This window comes from Gallus gallus, chromosome 28 (assembly GCF_016699485.2).
Source record: "Gallus gallus isolate bGalGal1 chromosome 28, bGalGal1.mat.broiler.GRCg7b, whole genome shotgun sequence".
Lineage (NCBI taxonomy): Eukaryota > Metazoa > Chordata > Aves > Galliformes > Phasianidae > Gallus > Gallus gallus.
Genome location: NC_052559.1, coordinates 731,447 through 753,885, shown reverse-complemented (window position 1 = coordinate 753,885; position 22,439 = coordinate 731,447). Strand labels below are relative to the sequence as shown.

Genomic DNA, 22,439 nt, shown 5'->3' with positions numbered 1-22,439 from the left:
ATCTCCAGACTGAACCTCTCCTTACACATAAAGCACTGATCCTGTAGAGAGGGGTATGATCTGAGTGGCTTAGAGAACACCACCTTCCTTCCTTCAGTGGTGAAACTCAGACTGAATTTCTGTTTCCTCTCCCAAAGGAAGTAGAAGCAATGGTTCCAACATCAATGTAACGGTTTTCTGCAAGAATCGAGCTGTAGGTTCTGAGCTGCCGAGATACACAAACAGATAACAATCACAGCAAAATAGTATTAATTTCAAGGGACAGCTTCCCTCATGGAGTATTTAAGCGCTCTCAAGCATGAGCGCTACTATGGCAGTGATGATCTGCCCTATGGGAAACTTTTCAGTACATGGGGAGGTCTGAAGATCCCATGAGAGATACAACAAACTGACAAAACACGAGATTTGTGTGATGTGTCAGATGGCCATCTGACACTTGAGACGTGATTTAAGCTGTGTCTGACTCTGTTTGTTCTCCTTAACCAAGGTCGAGTATGGAAGATCTAATAAATGTAATATCTCCTGTTTCAAAGAGCTATGTTAGAATGTTTAAAGTATAACTTTAAAATTGAAAACATTTGAATCTGAACTTGGATTCATGTGACTTGGCAGGAATGGATTTGACATGGGTGTGCACTTCTGTTCTGACAATACTGAATGTATAGAAATAATCTGTTCTACAGTTTTCAAATAAATGTTGGTCTAGTGCAGATTCAGCCACAGGTCTAGGAAACCCAGTATAACTGTGAACAATCTGCATGCTGGACGTTTTGTCCAAATGGATGCTATGACAGATAGTAATCACAATCTTTGCTAAAATATGAAAAAAAACAGCATCTGTTGGCTTCTCTGGGTCATCTAGGCGGGTAGCTTTCCTTGTTGTAAAAGGAAATTAAGTTAGTTAAGCAGGACTTTCCCTCATGAATTCATGTTGGCTATGACCAATGACCATGCCATCTTTCAAGTGTTTCTCAATATGTTTCAGAATGAACCCCTCCATAATTTACCAAGCACTGAAGTGAGACCAACAGGCCTGTAATTATCAGGGTCTTGTTCCTTACACTTCTTAAAAATTAGAACAACATTTGCCGGTTTCCAATCAACTGGGACCGCTTCAGTTTCCCAAGATCATTGAAAAATAATTGAGATAGGTCTCATGATGATACCAGTCAACTCTTTGAATATCCAGGGATGAATCCCATCAGGACTCACAGATCCATCCAGCTAGAGCAGCAAATCCCAAACAAGTTCAGAACTGGGGGGGAGTTTATCATTGCCTCAGTCATGATCCTCAGACTCGGGTTTCCAGGGATCTCAGGGCTCATCGTGAGTTTACAGAAAGAGAGGAAGAAGGCATTAAGCACTTCTGTTTTGTCTACACCTCTTTTTATGAAGTGACCATCATCAAGTAACAGGCCAACATCTCTCTGTTCCTTCTTTTGCTGTTATCATAATTTTAAAAGCTCTTTTTGTTGTCCCCTGCGGTACTGGTCAGCTTCAACCCTAACTGAGCTTTGGCTGCATTAATTTTCTCCCTGCAATGGCAAACAGCATCTCCATAGTTCTCCCATGTTGCCTGACCTTGCTTCTCATGTCCATGTCATCAGATATCAAGAGAGAAAGATGGTTTCTCAGTATTTGGTTTCTCAGTAACTCTAAAAGTATACTTTCAAAAGCGTAATTTCTGCTGCCTTTTACACAGAGTAAAAGACATTGCCTCTATCCTTGCAGTGTTCCTTTATCTCTTTGATGTTCAGAGACCCTGCAACAGATTACATGACTTGAAATCTGGAAAGACAGCAATGCAAATCTATAGAAAGCACTTCCCCCGCATGGGCCTCTGCAGGGAATGATATTTTATCACTACAGCCTACCCTGCCATTTAATAACAGGACTGTGTTTGGTTACAATTTGCAGAATACTCAAAGCGAAAGACCTTTATAAAGTGAACGCTGGCTGTACTATTAGATATAACTATTTAAAATATCCACATATCTCTCTTGAAGTTTGTCGTGTCAGAGATCTGGAGGCCAGCTGACATCGGTACTTGGAATGTCAGTCACCCAAGAAAAGGTGTTGTGTTGGGATAGCGGAGAGCAACAGCAACTTGCATTCCATTCTTAAGGAAAAACAGAGTCCATTCAAAAAGTTAAATGAAACTGCAACATTTTTTTCTTTCCATTTAAAATCTTTGTTCAGATGAGATGAGTGTTAGCAACAGAATCACCAGGGAAAAAAAGCAAATGTTTCTTAAGACTCCTTTTACATCCTGTACTTTGAGCCACTGAGCTCCAGTCTTTGCTCCCCACCACATCTACCTACTTTATTACACTGAAGTGCCTCAGAGTTTTGATTCATTCACAGTGCTGAAGTCCCTGGGGGAGCTTGACACAGTGGGACACATTTGTGCACCTCTCATTAACACCCAGCCGCCAGTTCTGGCAAGGGAATTCTTCCAACTTCAACCTGGCTACTTCATGACTTTTCCAACTTTCTGCTAAGAATTAAAGCAATATTCCTTGCACACTGCTCTTCAGACAATGGCAGAATTCAGTGTAAACGTTGACTTTGGATCTGGTCTCCCATTTGCTGGATTGGACTTGGCCTGATCACTGAATACTGAAGATGCTGGAAGCCAAAGGCTACAGAGCTGCAGCCTGCAAAGCCCATCCAACTCGGGTGCCCACAGACATGCTGAAACCCCAGCCTTCCCATCTGCTAAAAATACAGGAATTGATGGAGAAAACATCTCTGTGTCACGTAGCAGAGGTCATGCCTCATCAGCCCTCTTCTCGTGCAGCACACGGGACTTTCAGGCCTTCCTTTCCAAAAAGCACAAAGAAACCACAGAGGAGAGTAGCAGCCCTCCAAACCATACTAAATCCATGGAAATGAGCTTTTAATGGATATAAACAATGAGCTCTTTTGTAGACATTTTGTAAGAAAATTGAAAACATGCTAATAAAATGGCTATCGTGTTCCATTTGGGAGGAAAATGGGCTGGCCTACCCTCTCAGCTCATGGAAAATACAGGAAAACTCCCTCTAATTTTAAAACATGAATGAGATGCAACAGAGTAAAAAAAAAAATAGAGCCTTGTCTTCATCAGAAAATTTGAAATGTTGATTGGATGTGACAAAAAGACTACTGCAGATTAGCCCTTAGGGATATAAGTAGCATCTAATGTGTCAGTCTACAAATGCTAAATAGAAAGGGGTGAGTAAAAAGAGGTGGGCTTTGTAATTAAAGGATCTATTCCTCCTTGGCAGAATCTGTCTCCTGTAGAGGCAAACGACTGTCAAAAAAGATCTGTCCTGGAAGGATTTAAACAGAGCTTGTTGCACACAGCATGCAATGCCTTTCACCTCCTTGTCTGCTTTTTCTCTATGTGCTTTACTACATCTTGTACCTTATCGTCCTAGAACAATTTTGGTTGTAAGACATTTATTGCTTTTGGGGCACTGGAAAACATCTTGGGTGACATACTGGCATTACATAATTCACTGATAACAGAGAGGGCTAGGAATTTTGTCATGCAATAGAGGAAGTACTATTAAGAAAAGAAGTGAAATTATTGGAAGAGAACCATTAAAATTATGGAAGAAAAAGATTTATTCAGACAGTGATTCCACCCTTGAGAACAAGCAAAGGAATTGTTCCCTTGAGTATAATCTTATGGTTGTTTCCAGGGTAATTGAAGATGTTACTCAGTATAACAACCCCCCTTCCCTCTGATTTCTTGATAAAGATCTTTGTATAAGGAAGATGTGTCTGATTTCAGGAGTGATGTTTCTCTTCATTTTGTACCACTGCTTTCAGAAGTGTTTTTTCGTGTCCTCCACAACTGTTTTCTTCCAGAAGTGTTAAGAAGTTAGCTTGATAGACGCACACCCTTCTTTCAGACCTCACACACTTCTAGTTTCCTACAAACCTCAGCAGGTGCTGCTCTTTTCCAGATCCTCCATCTGTCAGTTTATCAGCAAACTGACAACACCTGCCCTCCTTGCTCATCTTCTCATACAAACACAATATAAATGCAGTCCTTTGGTTTTCCCAAAGCTGGCCTTGTCTTTACGGCTTGCTAAGAGAGCAACCCCTTCCCCACCTTCAGATCTTGCCTCTTCTCCTTCTCTCTTCACGCTGTGTTTCATAGAGTGCCTATATCTATCAGAAAGTGAAGAGGCAACTCCCTGTACCAGAAATTTCTTGTTATGCTTTTCACAGCCAGGAACTCTTGAACCCTTGAGCTCCCTCAGAATACAACGGCCAAAAGCATAAAATAAGCCACTATTAGAAGCCATCACATTCATTAGAGATGAGCTGCAGAAATAACTCTAGAACTGAGCAACACTGTACTTGGGTTGTGTGCTGTTTTGATGCTGTGTACACGTTTTCTTGTTTTGCAGATGTAGCATTTTCATTAATAGGGCTGATCAAAGATTCATCGATTCATCCAGTGTATTCAACAGCAGCCTTGCAGCCTTCTGATATGCTTCAGAAATTGGAGCCTGAGCTGGCCTGTGCTATCAGCACAGTAGATCTTGCATAAGAAAAGCATCTTTACTCTTTGGGGATTCAGAACCTGAAAATGGAGCCTTGATTCCAGGTGTCATTTGCATTAAGAGATAAGTATCAATATGGGAAGCTAACAATATTATCTCTGCTCTAGCATCCTTCCACCAATAAACAGCCCAAGAAAGATTGGTGTTACATGCTGCTGTGTTGATGAGGGAGACATCATTAATCAGGAAACACAGTGACACAGGCTCTGACCTTTGGCTCAAACACAATCCCATCTGCTGACTTCACTCCCCAGGAGGAATCTTCTAAGTAGAAAACACAAACTCCTGGGAACTAGGGAAGAATTTAACAGAGATATTTAATCTAGCTTTAATATTTCCTGGTTGCTTGGCTTGGATGAAGAATCTAAAAACAAGTGGAAACCATCTCTTCTTCCTAAGCAAGATGGTCTCAGTGCAAACTGAGAATTCACTGTTTTCACCAGCTGCAAAATGAGTACAAACAGAATCAAAAAGAGAACTGTAGCTTTGAGGTTTTATTTTTGGAGCACACCTGGATAAAGAACATTTCTTATGGTTGAGGTCATTATCTTGATTTAAAACCCTGGTCCAGCGTTGCTTGGACTCTTACAGCAGTACAGACATTTCAGGAGAACAGGAATGAAGTGCTCTATCTGCTTTAACAAGTAAGCTGCTCCTGACATATCAAAGCTTCTGCAAATTCTTTGAGACCGGGTCTTTTATAGAGAGGGGAGGGGAGGAGAGGAGACGATGGAATGGATTAGGAAGGGATAGGATGGGATGGGATAGGATAGTTCAGTTGGAAGAGATCTGCAACAGTCATCAAGTCCAACTGCCTGACAACTTCAGGACTAACCAAAAGTTAAAGTATATGAGTGAAGGCATTATCCAAATGTCCCTGGAGTGTTGACAGGCACAGGGCACCAGCTGCCACTCCAGGAAACCTGTATCAGTGTTTAATCACCTTCATGGCTAAGAAATTTTTCCTGATGTCCAGCCTGAACCTCTCCCGGCACAGCTTTGTGTCATTCCCTCCCATTCTAAATAACAACTTCATACAGTGTTAGCATCGGATAAACCCTGGACAAGATGCCAGTTCTCTGTTCTTCTATTCACATAGTTTTAGTGACTCACATGAAGCACATGGAGCGGTGACAGCCCAGACAAAGGTATCCTCTTCTTCTGACTTCATGGTTGGGACACGTTGGTGATTCATGTCTGGGAAACGAGCCCTCAAAAACAAACTCAACCCTGCCAGTTTAGAGCATCCTTCATGTTTATGTCGCTCTCACAGAAAGATCCGTAAGTCAGCAGGTTATGCCAAAGGCAAGCACCACTCTTTTGGTGGTCTCTTTAGCAACTGAGGAAAGATAAGCTATGGAACAGACACTGTAGATGCTGGAGATGTCTCTTTTTGTGGCTGTTCAGGAAGGAGAGTGAAAGGAAGCTGTTTATGGCTGCATCACGCTGCTTTTGCAGGCGTTCTGGGAAGTGAGGACCCACGCAGAGGCCCCTTGCATCTGGATGACAGATTCAGACAATGGATTGTTTTTAATCTTGGTGTATAGAAAATTCCAGCTAAACTGATTTCATATGTGCTTTGTCTGGTCCCTGGCCAGCATGGGTGAGGCAGACCAAGGCAGTGAGAACAATTTTTTTGCACACTGAAGTTGAGCCCATGGTTCTAGTATAGTCGAGCCTTGGCTCACTGACTAGTCAAACTGCATGGGACATAATTCAATATGGGGAACTGGTTTGTTGCCTGAGATCTGTGTTAAAGGACTGCTTTGGATTCTTCTATTTCCAAGTCCATGGGTGTTGGAGAGCTGCAAGAAACCCTCCTGTTCAAACTTCAGAAAGTCTGATGGCATCCTGCCAATACAAATCCACCGACACAGATGTTTTCTCAACATAAAAGACTGTCCAGCCCCCATGGAAGATTAACCTCCATAGCTGTGTCTCACTTTGGAAAGGTTTTTCTGAAGGGCTGAACCCAGGTCACATGGCATGCATTGACACAAACACTGCTAGAATTATACCAGCAGAGAGTATGTCTGGATTGCAGGAGAGTGGGGATAAGGGAACAGTCACTTGGAAACAGTGATTTTGTTTTTTTCCCCCTGAGAAATGACTCTTAGGAGGAACCCCACAGGAAACGCATGCTGCAAACTCACAGTGTTAGGAAGGTGGGTTTTTGGCATGCTGACTGCTTCTAATAGCTAGCTGCCTGCAGCTCTGCCACTGTAAATAACTTTGCCACCTGGAAACAAATTCCAAGTTAAACATCTGGATTCTAGTGCATTTATCATCCTGTTGTCTTCGTTACAACAGAGCCCTGGAGAGGAATGAAAGGCAAGTGTAATTCCTGAAGCCCAGCTAGGTGGGACGCAGTCACACGAGCACAATGAACACATTCCATCCTTAAAATGGCATACACAGGCCAGCAGGGTTTCATTACAGTATGTGAGAAAGAGCTTTCATATTCGAGACAGGAACAGTTTAATGTTGTTTTCATTTGTCAGATGTTTGGAAAATGCAACAAGTGTTTATTCCTCCACTTCTGAGAAGTGCAGCCTGCCTGGCAAGGCACAAGCACTGCTGCAAAATGTTTGGGGACACTGTGTTCTTCCTATAGAGGTCTGCACACCTCTCAGAGAACATTCTGAGCAGTGACAGTGAAGCTGCTGAGCTTGGACCCTAAGGAACTAGAGCTAGGCTATCCACACGGCATCAAGAGTGCCCATACTGGTGGCACTGTGACTGTATAACGTACTGACTGTACATAATCCTAGTCTGTGCCCCACATTTTATAGAATCATCATAGAATAGAATCATTGAATGGCCTGGGTTGAAAAGGACCACAATGCTCATCCAGTTCCAACCCCCTGCTATGTGCAGGGTCGCCAACCAGCAGCCCAGGCTGCCCAGAGCCACATCCAGCCTGGCCTTGAATGCCTGCAGGGATGGGGCATCCACAGCCTCCTTGGGGTTTTACTATGGAATTCTGTGTCTTATGGCTTAGAATAGGTGATGAAGACATTGCTTTCTGTGTGAGTTCTGAATGCAGCCAAGTGGAACAGCGGACAACTTATCCTGAGCCAGAGAGTAGATGATAGTTCCAGGGGCTTCCAGGAAGCGTTCTGCCTTAACTACCACAACTAGTCTTAATGTAGTTAAATTTTCACACCCCAAACAAAACTGGCCCTCTGTTCTGAGGACCAAGTCATTTGGCCATTTGTGAACAACACGACTTACCCCCTGGAAAATATTTTGCTTGGAAATGGCAGAACAGCGCATCACTTCACCGTGCCCCACTGAGCTGCTGAGAGCAGTCCTTGACATTTCCTGCACCCTTACCAACAGACTGCAACCTAACTGCTGATATTGCAGATCAGCTTGCCCACGTGCTCAGAGTAGAGCTGCACCCGCTCACCTGGGTAAGGCATCTGGGTGCTCCACTGAAGTGTTTTTAGAAGATAATTAATACTGAAAAAGCACAGATAAGCTATGCATATGTTGGAAGCACTATAAGCACAAACCATGCCCCAGAAACACTGCATCATTTCCAAAACAAATGCTGAAAATGTAATTCTCATCTACAACTCATTTGAAGAGAAGCAAGGGCTGGGATGCCATCATACTCCTTGATTCAAAGAAGGATGTTGGTAGCCATGCCTCTGACTGGCAATTCCTGCCTCTGCCACCGAATTTTGGTTGGTACTCAAGGACAAATTTCAGGTTCTAGCCAACACTTCAGTTTGGAATAATATCACCAAGTCAGTGAAACAACACTGCACTGATTTGCTCCACACCCTCAACCTATGAAATCAGGTCTTCTGCAGTACAGTGATGTTATTTCTGGTTGTCTTATTCAATCTGGTTGTCTTATTCAATCATATAAGCCAGTCAGACTCCACTCCAGACTTTCAGTTACTCTACCAAACTACAGGCACCAAGCTGCAAAAAGATAAATACCAATTGGATATAAGGGAAATATTCCTCACCATAACAGTGGTAACACCCTGGGACAAGAACTCCAAAAGGACAGGTCTCAAGCATTCAAAACTCCATCAGAAAAGGCCCTGAGCAACATGATCCAGCTTTGAAGCTAGCCCTGATCTAAGCAGAAGGCTGAACTTGAGACCCCTTCTATTCAATGAGTCTTGCACTGGAACTAAAACAGCCTTCAGAAAACATCTGCAAAAAAAAAAAAACCAAAAAAAAAAACAACCAACAAGCTATTCTGAGTTTAAGAGAAGACTGGATAAGATCTGTTTCTCATTTCCTTGCTTTGCACTCCAGGAAGCAGATCAGAAATTCATACTGCAGTACATTCTCTGACATGCCTTGGTGCTTGCAGAGCCTGTTTCTGCTTGGAAATCAGGATCAAGGTGTGGAGGCTCTCTTGCATCTCTGTTTTCCCAGCCTTGGAGATACCCTGCATTGCTGAGAGATTCTCAGGTGTTTACATATTTTTCTGTTCTCAGAGAGTACCTGGGAGCAGAGTGCTGAGCAGTCTGGTGAAGCTGTGCAGATGTCTGCAGTCTTACCTTCACATCTGTGGCTGGTCTCGCTCTGCTTGTGTCCTGCAGGGCATTTGCACTCATAAGAACCCACTGTGTTGATGCAGTTACCACCCTGGCAGAGTCCAGGAATGGCTTGACATTCATCCACATCTACAGGAAAAAAAAGCAAAGGCATTGAAAATTACAGCCATTGAAACAGGTGAAGGTTCAGCTTAGGATGGTGAAGAATAAGCTCTATGAGAAATAAGAAGCCTTACTCCAAGTTGGTGAACTTATATTTCTCAAAGCAATTACCTACCAGTTGCATTACTTGTAAGGACATAAAATGGACATATTGCTGGCATAGCTACACAAACAAAAAGGAAGAGAAAAGTGTAATAATCTTTTCCAAAGCCAACATCTCCAGGCTCAGCAAGAACCTTCATATGGAGGGCAAGGCTATGATCAGTGTGGCTGCTCCCTCATGGGAGTAGCTGAGTTCATTCCAGGTTGGTAGCTGAGTAGGAGATGAGAGATGGTTTGCCTGCAGCCTTTAGAGAGCAACATCTGATGCTGGGCAAACAGGGGAACCTACAGACTGTTAGCTGTTCCATCAGTCCAGCCCCAGGACGCTCAGCCTACTGCCAAGAGCTCCTTTCCAAAGCACCTCAGGAAGGTCTCAGCACTCACTGCTAGATCCAGCACTTCCATGTGCAGCAGACACTGATACTCCAGTTTTGTCTGCAGTAATGGTGACAACACATAAATAAGCCAAGTTCACACAGAGAGATGGGGGCTGTATAATGCAGATTACAATAGGCAGCAAGAAAGTTCTCCTCTGCATTTTCAGTTTTATCCTATAGACAATGGATAATTTGGGTGTTGGATGCAATAGACCTTTTGGTCACAACAGGTAAAGGCTCAAATTGGTTGCAGATGCAGAAAGGAATTCATGCACCTCTGCATGGAGATCTCTGCAACCCACCAGTGGGGAAAAAAGCCCCTATCTTGAAGGCTGCCAACAGGATTTACTGATTGGAGCCCAGTAGACCATTCTGCTGCTTTTGCCCAAGTGTCCTGGACATTGAACTAAACCTCTAAACATGTTGTATGCCTATTTTAATTGTTTGTGTGATCTCAAAGGAGATATGGCTTCTGTTTAGAACCAATATTAAAGTTTATAGAGCACTAAGCACCACATACAAGAGCTGACCATGTCCTCAGGTAGCAACAGCAATACTCCAGAATAAAGATACATGGAAAGCTTAATTGGTAACTTAGTTTTTAGCCTGGTGAAACATTAGTCTGAATTATTGCATCTTGCAGCATAGGGAATGTCATTTGAGAGCTATAGTATGGACAGAACCTTTAGATGAGATAAGATTATCTTAAAAATGCAAACAGTGTTGAGCAGAGAAAAATTGCACTGAAACTATCCATCAAACCTCCGTGTACAGAAGATCTGATCAGAAACTGGAGCCACAGATCCACATGAAAGATTCTAGATTTTATTTTACTTGTGTTCTAAACTGAATGTGACCAGGGAAATCCATATATTGAAACTGTCTCACAATAGAAATACCCAACAATTTTATTTGGGATCTATCCAGATGCCTGAATACAACTATTATAACACATTAGAAAACCAATACCTACATGGACATTAATTAAATTATATTATAAAAAATTCTACAAGTCTTATGGAAGAAAAATGAACAAGGAGGGCAGGTAATAGGTCAGAGGAAATGGAATCAAATGATAAAGTTGAGGTATCCACTTTTATTCAAATAGTTCCAAATGTTCCCTTTGGAAACGTAACTAAAGGCAACACAATCCACTGAAGCAGTTGTATCTCATGGAATATTTCCAGCTGAAGATGTTTCTACTTGCTCTCAACTACAAGGCAGGCAAACCAAGAGTGAAGCAAGGAACCCAAGGTAGCGCTGGTAAAACCTGAACATGCTGCCTGTGGCACAAACATTTCTCTCCCCCAGTTTGCTCTCTTGATTAAGGGGAGCAAACACTGGCCTCTAGCAATAGGTAAATAAGCGGATGCCTATTGCTTGGATGCCCTTACCTTGGTTCTGTAGACATACAGTTTTTGTCACCTACGAAGAATATCACTGAAGTGGCTGTCAGGTAGGAGAGCTAAGTCCATGATGATGCCTTGTCCATGGTGATATATAAGGATAGATACAGCACATATATTTACACACATAAATGTTCTCTGTACTGTGGCTCCTGGCAGTCAACCTTCACTTGAGCTTTCACTACACATCAGGATGGATAAGAGAAAATCCCCTTATGTGTTCATGACATTTACCTTGGCAGGCTCCGGTACGAATGTTGGGAATGAAACCTCGTCGGCAAGGGTGAGGCTGGGCAGGGCACATCTCGCACGGGTGACCCCAGGCCCGTCCAATGGTGGCACAACACATGGTCTTGGTACAGACGATCCCGCTGAGTTGTCCCTGACACATCTGGTTATTTACTTGGCTAAAGCAGGGGCCAGTACGATAGTCTGAGGGAAAATAAAAACAGCCACAGGTTAGAGCAAGATAGAGATGCAAGGTCATCTGTCTAAACAGCCTGTCTAGTCATACTGGGTCTATTTCTCATCCTACCAGCAAAGTTATTCAAGTGCAGAGTCACAGAATCATAGTCACCAAAGTTGGAAAAGACCTCCAAGATTATCCAGTCCAACCACCACCTACCATCAATATTTCCCCACTAAACCATGTCCTTTAGTACAACACCTAAACATGTTTACTGAACACCTCCATGGACAAGTTCTGCAAAAATATTATGTAGTCATAGGAAGAACAAAGATTTAAAACTAAACTAGAAGCTAGCACTGGAGGTAGTGGTTGCCTTTCAGCCATGCTTCATGTGACCATTGGGAGGTTCTCCAAGACAGCTGTTCCTGGCTTCCTCAGGCTCATCCCAAGAGCTATAGTTATTCTGTCTTCAGTCAGTGTTCTCTAAGCACTGGCCCAGAGCTAATTCAAAATGCAGCATCAGGCAAAGGGAAGATTTCAGGGCTGCAAACTCAGCTGTTTTGTGGATTCCTGGCAACAGTGAAACAATCAACCTTTGTATAAGTTAGATTAATAGGAGAGAAGGTAATGGTAATGGCTTTAAACTAAAAAGGAGTAGATTGAGATTAGATATTTGGAAGAAACTCTTAACTATGAAGCTGGTCAGGCACTGGAAAGAGTTGCCCAGAGAAATTGTGGATGTCAGATCCATGGAAGTGTTGAGGGCCAGAATGCTTTGAGCAACCTGGTGTTGTGGAAGGTGTCCCTGCCCCTGGCAAGGGGACTGGAATTGAATGGACTTTAAGGCCTCTAGGGACAAAGAGGCTTATGGAGATGGCATTTCTTGGACAACCTTAGGGTCTGGCAATCCAAGTAACATAAATATACGTACAGGCAAAGTTATCATTGATAACTTGACTGAAATATCATTTCAGTCCTCAAGGACATCCTTTCATCTCCAGTGTCCCATTGCCATACTCAATAAATGTAAATCTCATACCTCCAGGTCAAAAAAATTTATAAGAACAATCTTGTTTCAAGATATTGGTTTCCTTACTGGGACCCTGCACTGTGCTGAAATATAAATGAGCCCTCAGGCAGTCAATCAACACAATCACACATCACCAAAGGAGGGAGATGAAGGTACCGTGCTCATAATCCTCTCACTCAGTTTCAGGCACCTAAAGATTAAGTATATTTAAGTACATAAGTGAAGGTGCTCCTAATTTAGAACAATAGACTTTAAGTCACCATTCCCTCCACCATCTTCGATACCTATCTCAGGACAGAGGGAGATCCACCAACTAACTTACATTACACAAAAGTTGGACTTGTCTTAGCTCCCATGCACCCTGCAGTGAAAGGCAAATGGGGTTCCTGGTCACATGCTTTAGAAGCAGGATTCACAGCTGCCTGCTGAGAATGAATGACAGCACTGTGATAAGCTCAGACCATCAGTTCAGCTGGCTGTTCCATTAAAGCAATAAGCGATTTAGGCTTTGCCTTCCTGTAGCACCAAGATGAATTCACCTACTACTGTCTGCCTTGGGTCAACGGTGAAATAGAATTGAGAGACAAAGTTGTCTCGACAACACAGACACAACACAGTTCTGCTAAGAATTTCCTCTCAAATTTTTGTTGGGCAACGATTTGGAGATGGAGATGTCCTGCTGTCAGCTTGCTGCTGCCTGGCTTGCAGAGTACCAGCCCTAGATTCATCCACAAAGCCTTCTGAGAGAGAATTACCCAAACTTTCTCCATGATGTCTGATGTAAATGGTGCTCATAAGAGGATTTCTGTGCTCTCTGACAGTGTCTGTAAAGGCAGCCTCCTTCCGTAACACATGGCATAGTGACTCATTTCTTCTGTTTAACTCTTAAAGGTCCCTTGGCAATTTTAACTAGATCTTTAAAACCAGATGCTGCAAAAGCAATCAGGTCGTTTCCCATCCCCAGCAATGTTACTCCCAGCCCTTAAAAACAAAAGGACTTTGAAGGGGCTTGTTCGCACCATGGGCAGTGGGTTTGCCACTCTCTGGGCTCTCATGACCCTTGGTTGGGGCTATTAGCACAGCAGGCATTCATCAGGAAACAAAGTTCTCAAACATCTTAAACTTCCTTCCTTCTACTGGGAATAAATGAATGCATGTAAATGTTTGATCTGTGGCTGGAAAAAGGACATTTAACCATATTACTGTCAGACCAGAAAATTCCACATTAGCCATCAAGGAAGTTAGATGTTGGTTAAATACGCTCTTCTATATCAGATAACAGGCTACAAATCTCTGCCTGAGGAATTGCTTAAGGAATTTTGATGTTTGACTAACTGACTCGAAATTCAAATCCTGGCGTCAATGACCAGATTAGCCCACAGATGTCTTTGCAGTGAAACATTTGGATTTGAGATGGGAAGCAAAAAAAGTTGGATGGAAAGTGGTTCTAAGAGCCATAAGCATCAGTGGTACACAAATCTATTGACTGCTTCTGGAAATGGCTTAGAATAGCATCAGTAGTGAGCAGAGCAAAGCTTGTTGTCTGTGCTCCATTTGTTGGCCTGCAAGTTTTCAGATTATGACCTTTGTGATCAGCTGCCTTCTTTCTAAATCCCAGTATGCATGTGTAAAGATCAGGTAGGTGGTTTGAGACAGGAAACTTTCCCCCACTGGGCATGTTTGCAGGACAATCACATTGCCAGACCTGCAATGAAACCACATCAGATTGGCTGGGCTGTAAAAGATCATCTAGAAATGCTGGGAATTACTGCAAGCCTTAGAATGAGGGTGCTGATCCCTACTACTTCTGCACGTACTCAGTGAAGTTTGGGGGGGGGAAACATCCGTGTTTCAGTTCTACCTGGCACCAGGTATGTATAAACTACGTGGGAAACACAACAAATCCTCCTCTATCTCTGGGAAAGAACCAATGACCACAGCAATTCCTTAAACACATCTTATGGTTCTCTCTCATTTCTATTTTTCAAACAGCCAAAAGCATGTCTGTACTCAAAAATTAATGCTGATCAAATTGTCCAAAGCACTTTGGCACATGGATGTCGCTGAGATGTAAACAACAGGAGGGATCAGAGGATACAGGGCAGTGGTTTTGAAGTTGCTTTGGACAAAGGTGACAGGTGTGTGTAAAAACACCTTTGTTTAGACGTGAGAACAGAACTATGTACTATCTTTGCAACGGTGAATTATTGACTAGTCATAGTTTGGCCTTTGACCCAAATTTTAACAATACCAGCACACATGGTTCTCATTAACGTTGCCTGCCAAGTTTAACGCTTTAGTTTGTTCTAATTTATTTCTAGAAAACATGATGAACGTATTTTGAGCCAATTTCTCACTCACTGCCTTTCTTCTATAACCTATAACAATTGACCTTTAAATGGAAATGTCTGCTGTCATTGTGGTGTGCATCTACAAAGGGCTCTGATTGACTTAGCAAGTCAGATCCCAGCCGAGAACAGTGCATGGCAGCACTGCCATGGGGTCAACCTGAAGCTGCCCCGCCATTCTGTTGCTGCAGGTTGGGTGCACTGCAGCAGGAATTCCTTCAGACTGATGATGGAAGAGCAGTGGTAAGAGGAACGCTCAGTTTTAAACAAATAATTGGCAAAAAAAATAGAATTGCATATGTAGATCACTTCCTTGGAGGGAATGCAGCTAAGGAAATTGCAGCCTCGAGTACAGAAGGTCTGCCTGCATTCCAGCTGCCATCTGTTGCTAATTTTAATGGGTCCAATTACTAAACATTAAATGAGGCACCAATCAAGTTTGTTTTTAAGGAAATACATGTGCTTAAGAGGCATCTAAAGCTCTGCTACAGTCTACATATAAGATCACATCTTCCAGCCTTACAGCAACAGCATCCGCTGGTAGAACATGGGTGAATCCCAATTTTTCCACCTGTAGGTAAAGCTCTAACTAAAGGGACTGCAGGAAATATGGGATCAGGCCTTATTTAGGAAAAAAAGCATGAGACTGAGTCTTTCCAACTCTATGGGAGCGACTTTCAAAACAGCAGGGCCATGCACATCCAGTCCTTCAACAATCAATTCTAGATGTAAAAAACAACATGCTAGCTCACTGCCTGGCTTATCTCCTCCAAAAAATAGCAAACAGCAAATACTCGTTATAAGACAGACATCAGGGTTCCTCCCAGCATCTACCAATCACCAGCTTCATCAGTGCCTGGCTCTCACTTTTCTTTCTCACGCCATTAACTTCAAAGCAGACCGTGCTCGATGCATTGCTCTTTGGGTGCTTATCTCCATGAGTCAGATTAGGTTACTATTCATATCCTCATCTCGAGCAGCCCACAAGGAGTGAGAGTGCTCAAACTGCAGAACGCACCAAGGAATCGGAGCTGCAGCATCAAAGCGTTTGTGTAAACCACAGGAAGTCGGATTCCTCACTATGCTCTTTGTTTTCAATGCTCTCCTCCTCCCCATCCCACTCTGACAGTATGGCTTCAAGCACCAGCAAATCTTAACGATGGACTGTATGGGGAATGGCTGTTCATGAGCGTGGATAGTGATAGGACAAGGGGGAATGGTTTTAAAGTGGGACAGGGGAGGTTTAGGTTAGATATTAGGAGGAAGTTTTTCCCCCAGAGGGTGGTGACGCACTGAACAGGTTGCCCAAGGAGGCTGTGGATGCCCCATCCCTGGAGGCATTCAAGGCCAGGCTGGATGTGGCTCTGGGCAGCCTGGGCTGCTGGTTGGCGACCCTGCACATAGCAGGGGGTTGGAACTGGATGAGCATTGTGGTCCTTTTCAACCGAGGCCATTCTATGATTCTATGACTGCTGCAGGTACAGTCAGCTTGAAACTGCAGTGATTCCCATCTCCCTAATGCTTCAGCCAACACAGGGCTCAGATGTGCTCGGAAGAACTGACCTCATCCAAACTTCCCTGTTTGGGGGCTGTCATGGGGATCACCAGGAACACCTACGGCTAATGAGCGGTCACTCCTGATGACTACAAGCCCCTGGGGAGTTCATAGGAGGAGTTCATGCTGTAGGATATGTGCTTGCATTGAGCCACCCTGTTCCACCTGCAAACAGCTTCCCACAAATGTCCCTTCAGATATTTTTTACCTTCCCCGTTATGTGCCTACAATACAAGCAGAGGAATAACTTGCTGCTTCTGCTGACATCTCCTTCCCCAAACACGTTGTATGGACTACTGCTGGAATGTGTGGGACAGTCTAACACTACAGTGGAGCAAGTGGGCTCCAGTGCCCCTGGCTCAGCACACTCCAGCACCAGGGCTGCCCTCCTCAGGGGTACTGCCCTGGCTTTGCCTGCAATACTTCAATCACCTTCCCAGAACATATCTCACCTCCTACAGGCGGTAATAAAGAAATACACACAACTCTTTGCCAACCACGGTGATAATTTTTGCCAGAAATACAGCTTGGTCACACTAAAAAGAATAATCAATTTCAGACTATTTAAAATTACCACTCTGAGACTATCAAACTTTCACGTAGAATAGTTGGAAGGCACCTTTTTTATTGCTGTTTCCCCAACACCAAATGAAGACAGTGGAAATCTTTTGTAGGGAATGCCTCTCTGGGACACAGAGCTCAATGGAATGCCACTATTTTGTAGGGGAATATTAATCTGAGCAACTCAGTTTGAGTTCTTTGAAGGAGATCTCAAACCAAATGCAGTAAGTAAGGACATTTTATCGGATGTTAATTATAACTCTACAAGCAGCTTTACATTGCTTTTTATAGCAGCTGAATTGGACCCAAAATATTTACAAATTAATTTCAGAATTTAAATTACTGCTTTGCATTTAATTGAAATTCTAAATTAACTCCGTGCTGCCATTTAATTTGTCCTTATTGTCCCTTTGGGGGGAAAAAAAAAAGAAAAGAAAAGGTAGTTTCAGATATTGAACAATTCTGTGTGGCAGTTTTCCCATGAAGGAGAGCTCTCCCACTCCTGTAACACCCATCAGCCCCGTGCTGTAGCACCGAGTGCATCACTGCTCACCACGGGAATTCAGATTTCTGGTAAAGATTCAAGAGCACGAATAATTATACTGCTTTCTTTGCTATTTAGAATCATAATCCTAGAAAGCCAAGCATGCCTGACCCCTCTGCAGCTTCCAGAAGGAATGTGAGCCAATTGAAGCACTGTGTCTCTGCCTTTCAGACTGTTCCTTCTTCAGCACCATTTGGCTGGCATCCTTGTGAGATGGGCTGTAGGCTGAGTGAACTCCTTTACAAAATAAGCAAACAGCAGCAAGGAAGGAGGGATCTTCTTTGAGAAAAATCAAATTCCTTCTCCTAACAAACAATACTTTCGCTGAAGGCTTCTCCTTCAAGCAGTGAGGACAAATGCTGCCTGTGAGTGATCCGCAGGGAGGGAGCTCCAGCCCCCACCGCAGTGAGGTCAGTGCAACAAAGCTCAGCCCCTGGCATTGCTCCACACTGCCCTCTAAAAGCTCCAGCAGCCAATAACATGGAGCAAGGACAGGGGACCGCAAGCCTGACATCTATTTTTTAATTGTCATTGTGTGACTTCTTTCCCATTCGTGTCCAGCTCACAGAGAGATCACGGACTGGGAGCACCAGCATGCAACAGCCACCAGCCAAACTGCAGGCTGGAAGCTGTTGGCACAAAGCTACCCAACAGCGTGCAGTTGTTCCTGCTGTACCAAATGCACATTGAAGAGCATCAGATATAGGTCTCTGCACACAGTGCAGCTCTGCATCTCTGCTGGGCCTCGCACGGGTGGGAGGGGAGTGAGCAACACAGAGAGAGCTGCATGGGGGTCTCTGTGCAGGGCTCCTTCCCATGGAATGCTTTCCCCACCTCATCATTTCCGTACCTCATGCAAACAGTCACATTCCTGATGTTTAACTGTTTGGACTTGTGCAAAAAAAGAAAAAAAAAAAAGCTGGCAAGGGCAGTCTATAAGGCCAGACATTCTATGCGCTGAAAAAACACCCTTAAAGGAAATAGTAAGGAGAGACCTTTTAAACATTTTCCCATCCTATTTTTACAGTTTCCCGTCAGTCTTAGCCTGGTGAAACCTGAGAGAGAGCTCCATGCACAGCCCTCCTCCAACAGCCCTGCGGGAGTCACTCCGGTGGAATGACCTCCATCAGATCTCTCCAGAAAGCCATAGAAACGTGTGGGGGGGTTGGAGCTGGCACTGCTGCTCTGTGCTCTCCAGCCTGAGAGGGAAGTACTGAATCCCTGCCTGGTCAGCTGGTGAAGACATGGAGGTGCTGGAGGTGGCACAGGGCTTTCATAGAATCGTAGGATCATACAATGGCCTGGGTTGAAAGGGACCACGATGATCATCTCATTTCAATGCCCTGCTATGTGCAGGGTCACCAACCACCAGAGCAGGCTGCCCAGAGCCACATCCAGCCTGGCCTTGAATGCCTCCAGGGATGGGGCATCCACAGCCTCCTTGGGCAACCTGTTCAGTGCGTCACCACCCTCTGGGTGAAGTAGGTTGGGACTCCATGCTGTAAACTTACCTATCTATGATTCTATGATTCTATCTTCCTGCTGGGACAGTGAGCTTGTAACAAGGACTGAGAAGAACACAATGAAGTGAGGACTTGTAATAGGCTGGCTGGTTTAACAGTTCTTGTCTCAGCATTACCATTGTATGAGCTGCAGCCAACTGTTTGCTGCTCCTTCAGCAAAGTTTCTGTATATGAAAAGCAGCAATGTAGTGCATGGCTTATGCTAAAGGGGGGGAAAGGTGACCATTGGAAGAGGCTTATCCACAACTGAAATATCTTTAAATAGGAGGAAGAAGTCTCAGGAACAACCAAGCAGACACAAATATCATTATGTTCTTAATAAACCCAGTCAATGAAGGTGAAAACATTGCACTCTCCTTAACATCTTATCGCAGTACATTGCATCAGGCTTTGGCTTTTCTCTGCATTCAGTGGAGAGATGATCCATCTACTAGGCAGATTATGGAAAACATGCAAAAAGGGCAACCTGAACTTTCTGATTGGTGATGGCAGAAAACAAGTGCTCAGAGCTCAGCTCAGTAAGAGATCAACCAATAGTATCTCCTAGGCTAGAAACACACTGCCTGCCCCAGTGACTGCTCACAGAGTGAAAAAAGCTCAGTAGGAAACATGGAAGGCAGCTCAAAGGCCAGGACCACAAAGTCATTCTCTGTCCTGATGAAACACTGAAGATATAACAGCTCTGGCACTGTTTCCTGATGTCCTGTGTAAGTCATTTATCTTGAGAGATAGCAGAATAAGGTGATCAGACATACCCAGACCTGTTACTTGTCATTTGCTTCATTTCCAGCACACAAAATCAAATGCTTTGGGTGTTACTTCTTCAATGATTGTGGACCTTCTGAGGTAAACACATCTGACTTACCCTGTTCAAAGCCCATTGACTGCTCTGCAAACCGCACAAATCATAGAAGTGTGTGTGGAACTGACCCTGACCAGTCCTTGTGTCCCTGTGTTGGAGTCCAGTCCATTGGTTCTTGGGATGACATTATTCAAAATGAAGCTGAAAAAAATTTAATTTTTTTCTTTTCTTCTTTTTTTCTTTTCTTTTGTTTTCCTTTTTTTTTTTTTTTTTTTTAATCTCAAAACATATTTTTTTTTCTGGTCTAAGCCAGAAGACAGGAAAGGAAAGCTGGTGCTCCCCATGAGGAACTAGTTGCTTCATCCATTCATTTTGAATTAAAAAGATTTTTTCTACAGTGGACTTTCAGTACATCTACTCTTAGGAAAGGAGACAAGGGTTAGTAGTGCTGGGGGTGAAATGGTGATGAGAGAACCTGAGCCCAGCTCAGTCTGTCCACCCTGCATTCACATCCTGCCCCACACAGAGGAAGGGATTTATTTCCTTCTAGTTTCTTGAGCTCTTGAGGAGCGGGACAATACATCACTGCAGTTATCAGACACAACTGTGGTTTGTGGACCCCGCCGGGCTGGACAAGTCTGGATCTTCTGTGCCACTGTGAGCTAAGCACCCATTTGTAGAACTGCCCAAGGGCCTTGACTACACATGAGCCGAGCAATGCCTCTCCTGCCACTTTGAATTTTCTCTTCCATCTTCACAGGTTTGCAGATGACAGTGTTGATGCCAATCACCCTTGCACTGATCTCAGGGCACTGGAACTGCAGCAATTCACATGTTTACCTTGCAATGCGTTGTGGTGCATTGCACTCAGTCATCTAGCAGAGGCTGCTTATGGCCCTTGCAGGAAACTGTCCAGATCTGAGTAAAATGTGGAACCAAGCATTTACCTTCTTGCCACTTTCTTCCCACAAGGACCATTCCTGGTGTCATGTCCTCCTGAGTGGCTGCTAGCTGCCCGATGTACCCTGCACTAGGGAGCCCTGGCGGCCTGGTACCTTTGTTCCAATGTGCCATGTGTTTAGATCCACTCATCAGAGGCTGCCCTGTGGATTTAGCTGTGTGACAAACCAGGGCACTTCACAAGCTCTGCACCTTCTGCTCCAGAGGTGCTCTGCTCCCAGATGCATTGATCAGAAGGTTCAAAAGCATCAGAATACTCTGTTGGATACCTGGATGCCCATTCCCACAGTGAGAATAACAGACAAAGCTACAGATCACTGCATCCTAAAGTGACAAAAGGTCAGAAGATAGGACAGTCGCCTTCCTGCCTAACCTACAGCCGGCAATGAGGTGCCAGCAATGCCTGGGTTGTTCCAGCATCCTCCAGTGCACAGCTGAACTGAGCCTCTTACCAAACACCATGTGGAAAATAGCAGTATTAAATAGCTACACTGCCCCCCCATAGGGGGAAAATTAGTCTGTGATCACCTCATTAAGGACTGTACCCTAATGCCCTAATGGCCATGCAGCAAACTGGGATGTGTCTACATCCCACCAGTGCTATCAGTCAACCATGGCATGGCTTTCTGCAGGGACTAGAGGGAAATGTGCTTTGTCAGGACTATAGCAAGCTTATCAAAGGACCCTGTCTACAAGGGGAAAACAGTAAGCTGCATTTGAGTCCAGAGTCAAACTCCACCCATGGTGATGTTTCTACCAGATCGTTCTGCATAAATCATACTATAAGTTAGGTAAATAGAGGTCAGCTCAGTCTTTGCTGTCTGGACTGCATTTGCTTAATAGAGCACTTACTTTAGGTGCTTAATGTAGAGAAATGTTTAATGTGGCAAAACTGGAGTCCATGCTTTACCTCTGGAGGCAAGCTGAGTAGAAGGAACACAATCACATCTCTCAGCTTCGAGTACTGTTCTATGCCTCACCATTCAGATTATCAGTCTTCCCAATGGAAACTTTTTAATAATAGCTTATTTGGGAAAATAAATAAATCTTAACCACTGCCAGTAGCATTTTTCGATCTGATTTTTTGCTTGAAGTAATTTCAAACTTTATCTGGAATGAAGTGGAAGAGCCACTCGTTAGGTGTAGGTAGACTCACATCTCAGTGACTCAAACCAGCTTTGATGACAGAAATGAGCCACAGTAGCCACTGTTTCCCATCGTTTTTGTTTTTTTCTTCCCCTATCCCAGAGAACTGTAGCCCAAGAAAAGAATAAGAGTTTATGAAACCCTGGAATGGCCTTTAAGCTCAGGGGATTCCAATGGAGGGCCAGGCAACGTGAATTTCAATTCAGTGTCTTGTATGAGTGCAGCTTACTGAGCCCTACTCCATCCATGCTCAGTGGTTTTCTGAACCAGGAAAGGATATCAGCAAGGCAAAGGCACTAAAACAACAGCAAAGACTGTCCCACAGCATAAATGGAACGATATGCCTCCTACACCTTCCAAACACGGGACCAAGGCAGAGTGCTCCATTTGCCCCACTAAAATCCACACCAATGCAGACACAAGAAC

General features: G+C 43.8%; 1 protein-coding gene across 1 annotated transcript in view; it reads right to left on the bottom strand.

Moving 5' to 3' along the window:
* Positions 1 to 22,439, bottom strand: part of FBN3 (fibrillin 3) — a 123,859-nt gene that overhangs the window by 55,338 nt on the left and 46,082 nt on the right. Inside the window, exons 7-8 of the mRNA XM_418173.8 lie at positions 11,370 to 11,567; positions 9,092 to 9,217 (exon numbers count right to left, since the gene is read on the bottom strand). Of these exons, the coding sequence (XP_418173.7) occupies positions 9,092 to 9,217; positions 11,370 to 11,567 (324 nt within the window). The remainder of the gene's footprint in view (positions 1 to 9,091; positions 9,218 to 11,369; positions 11,568 to 22,439) is intronic.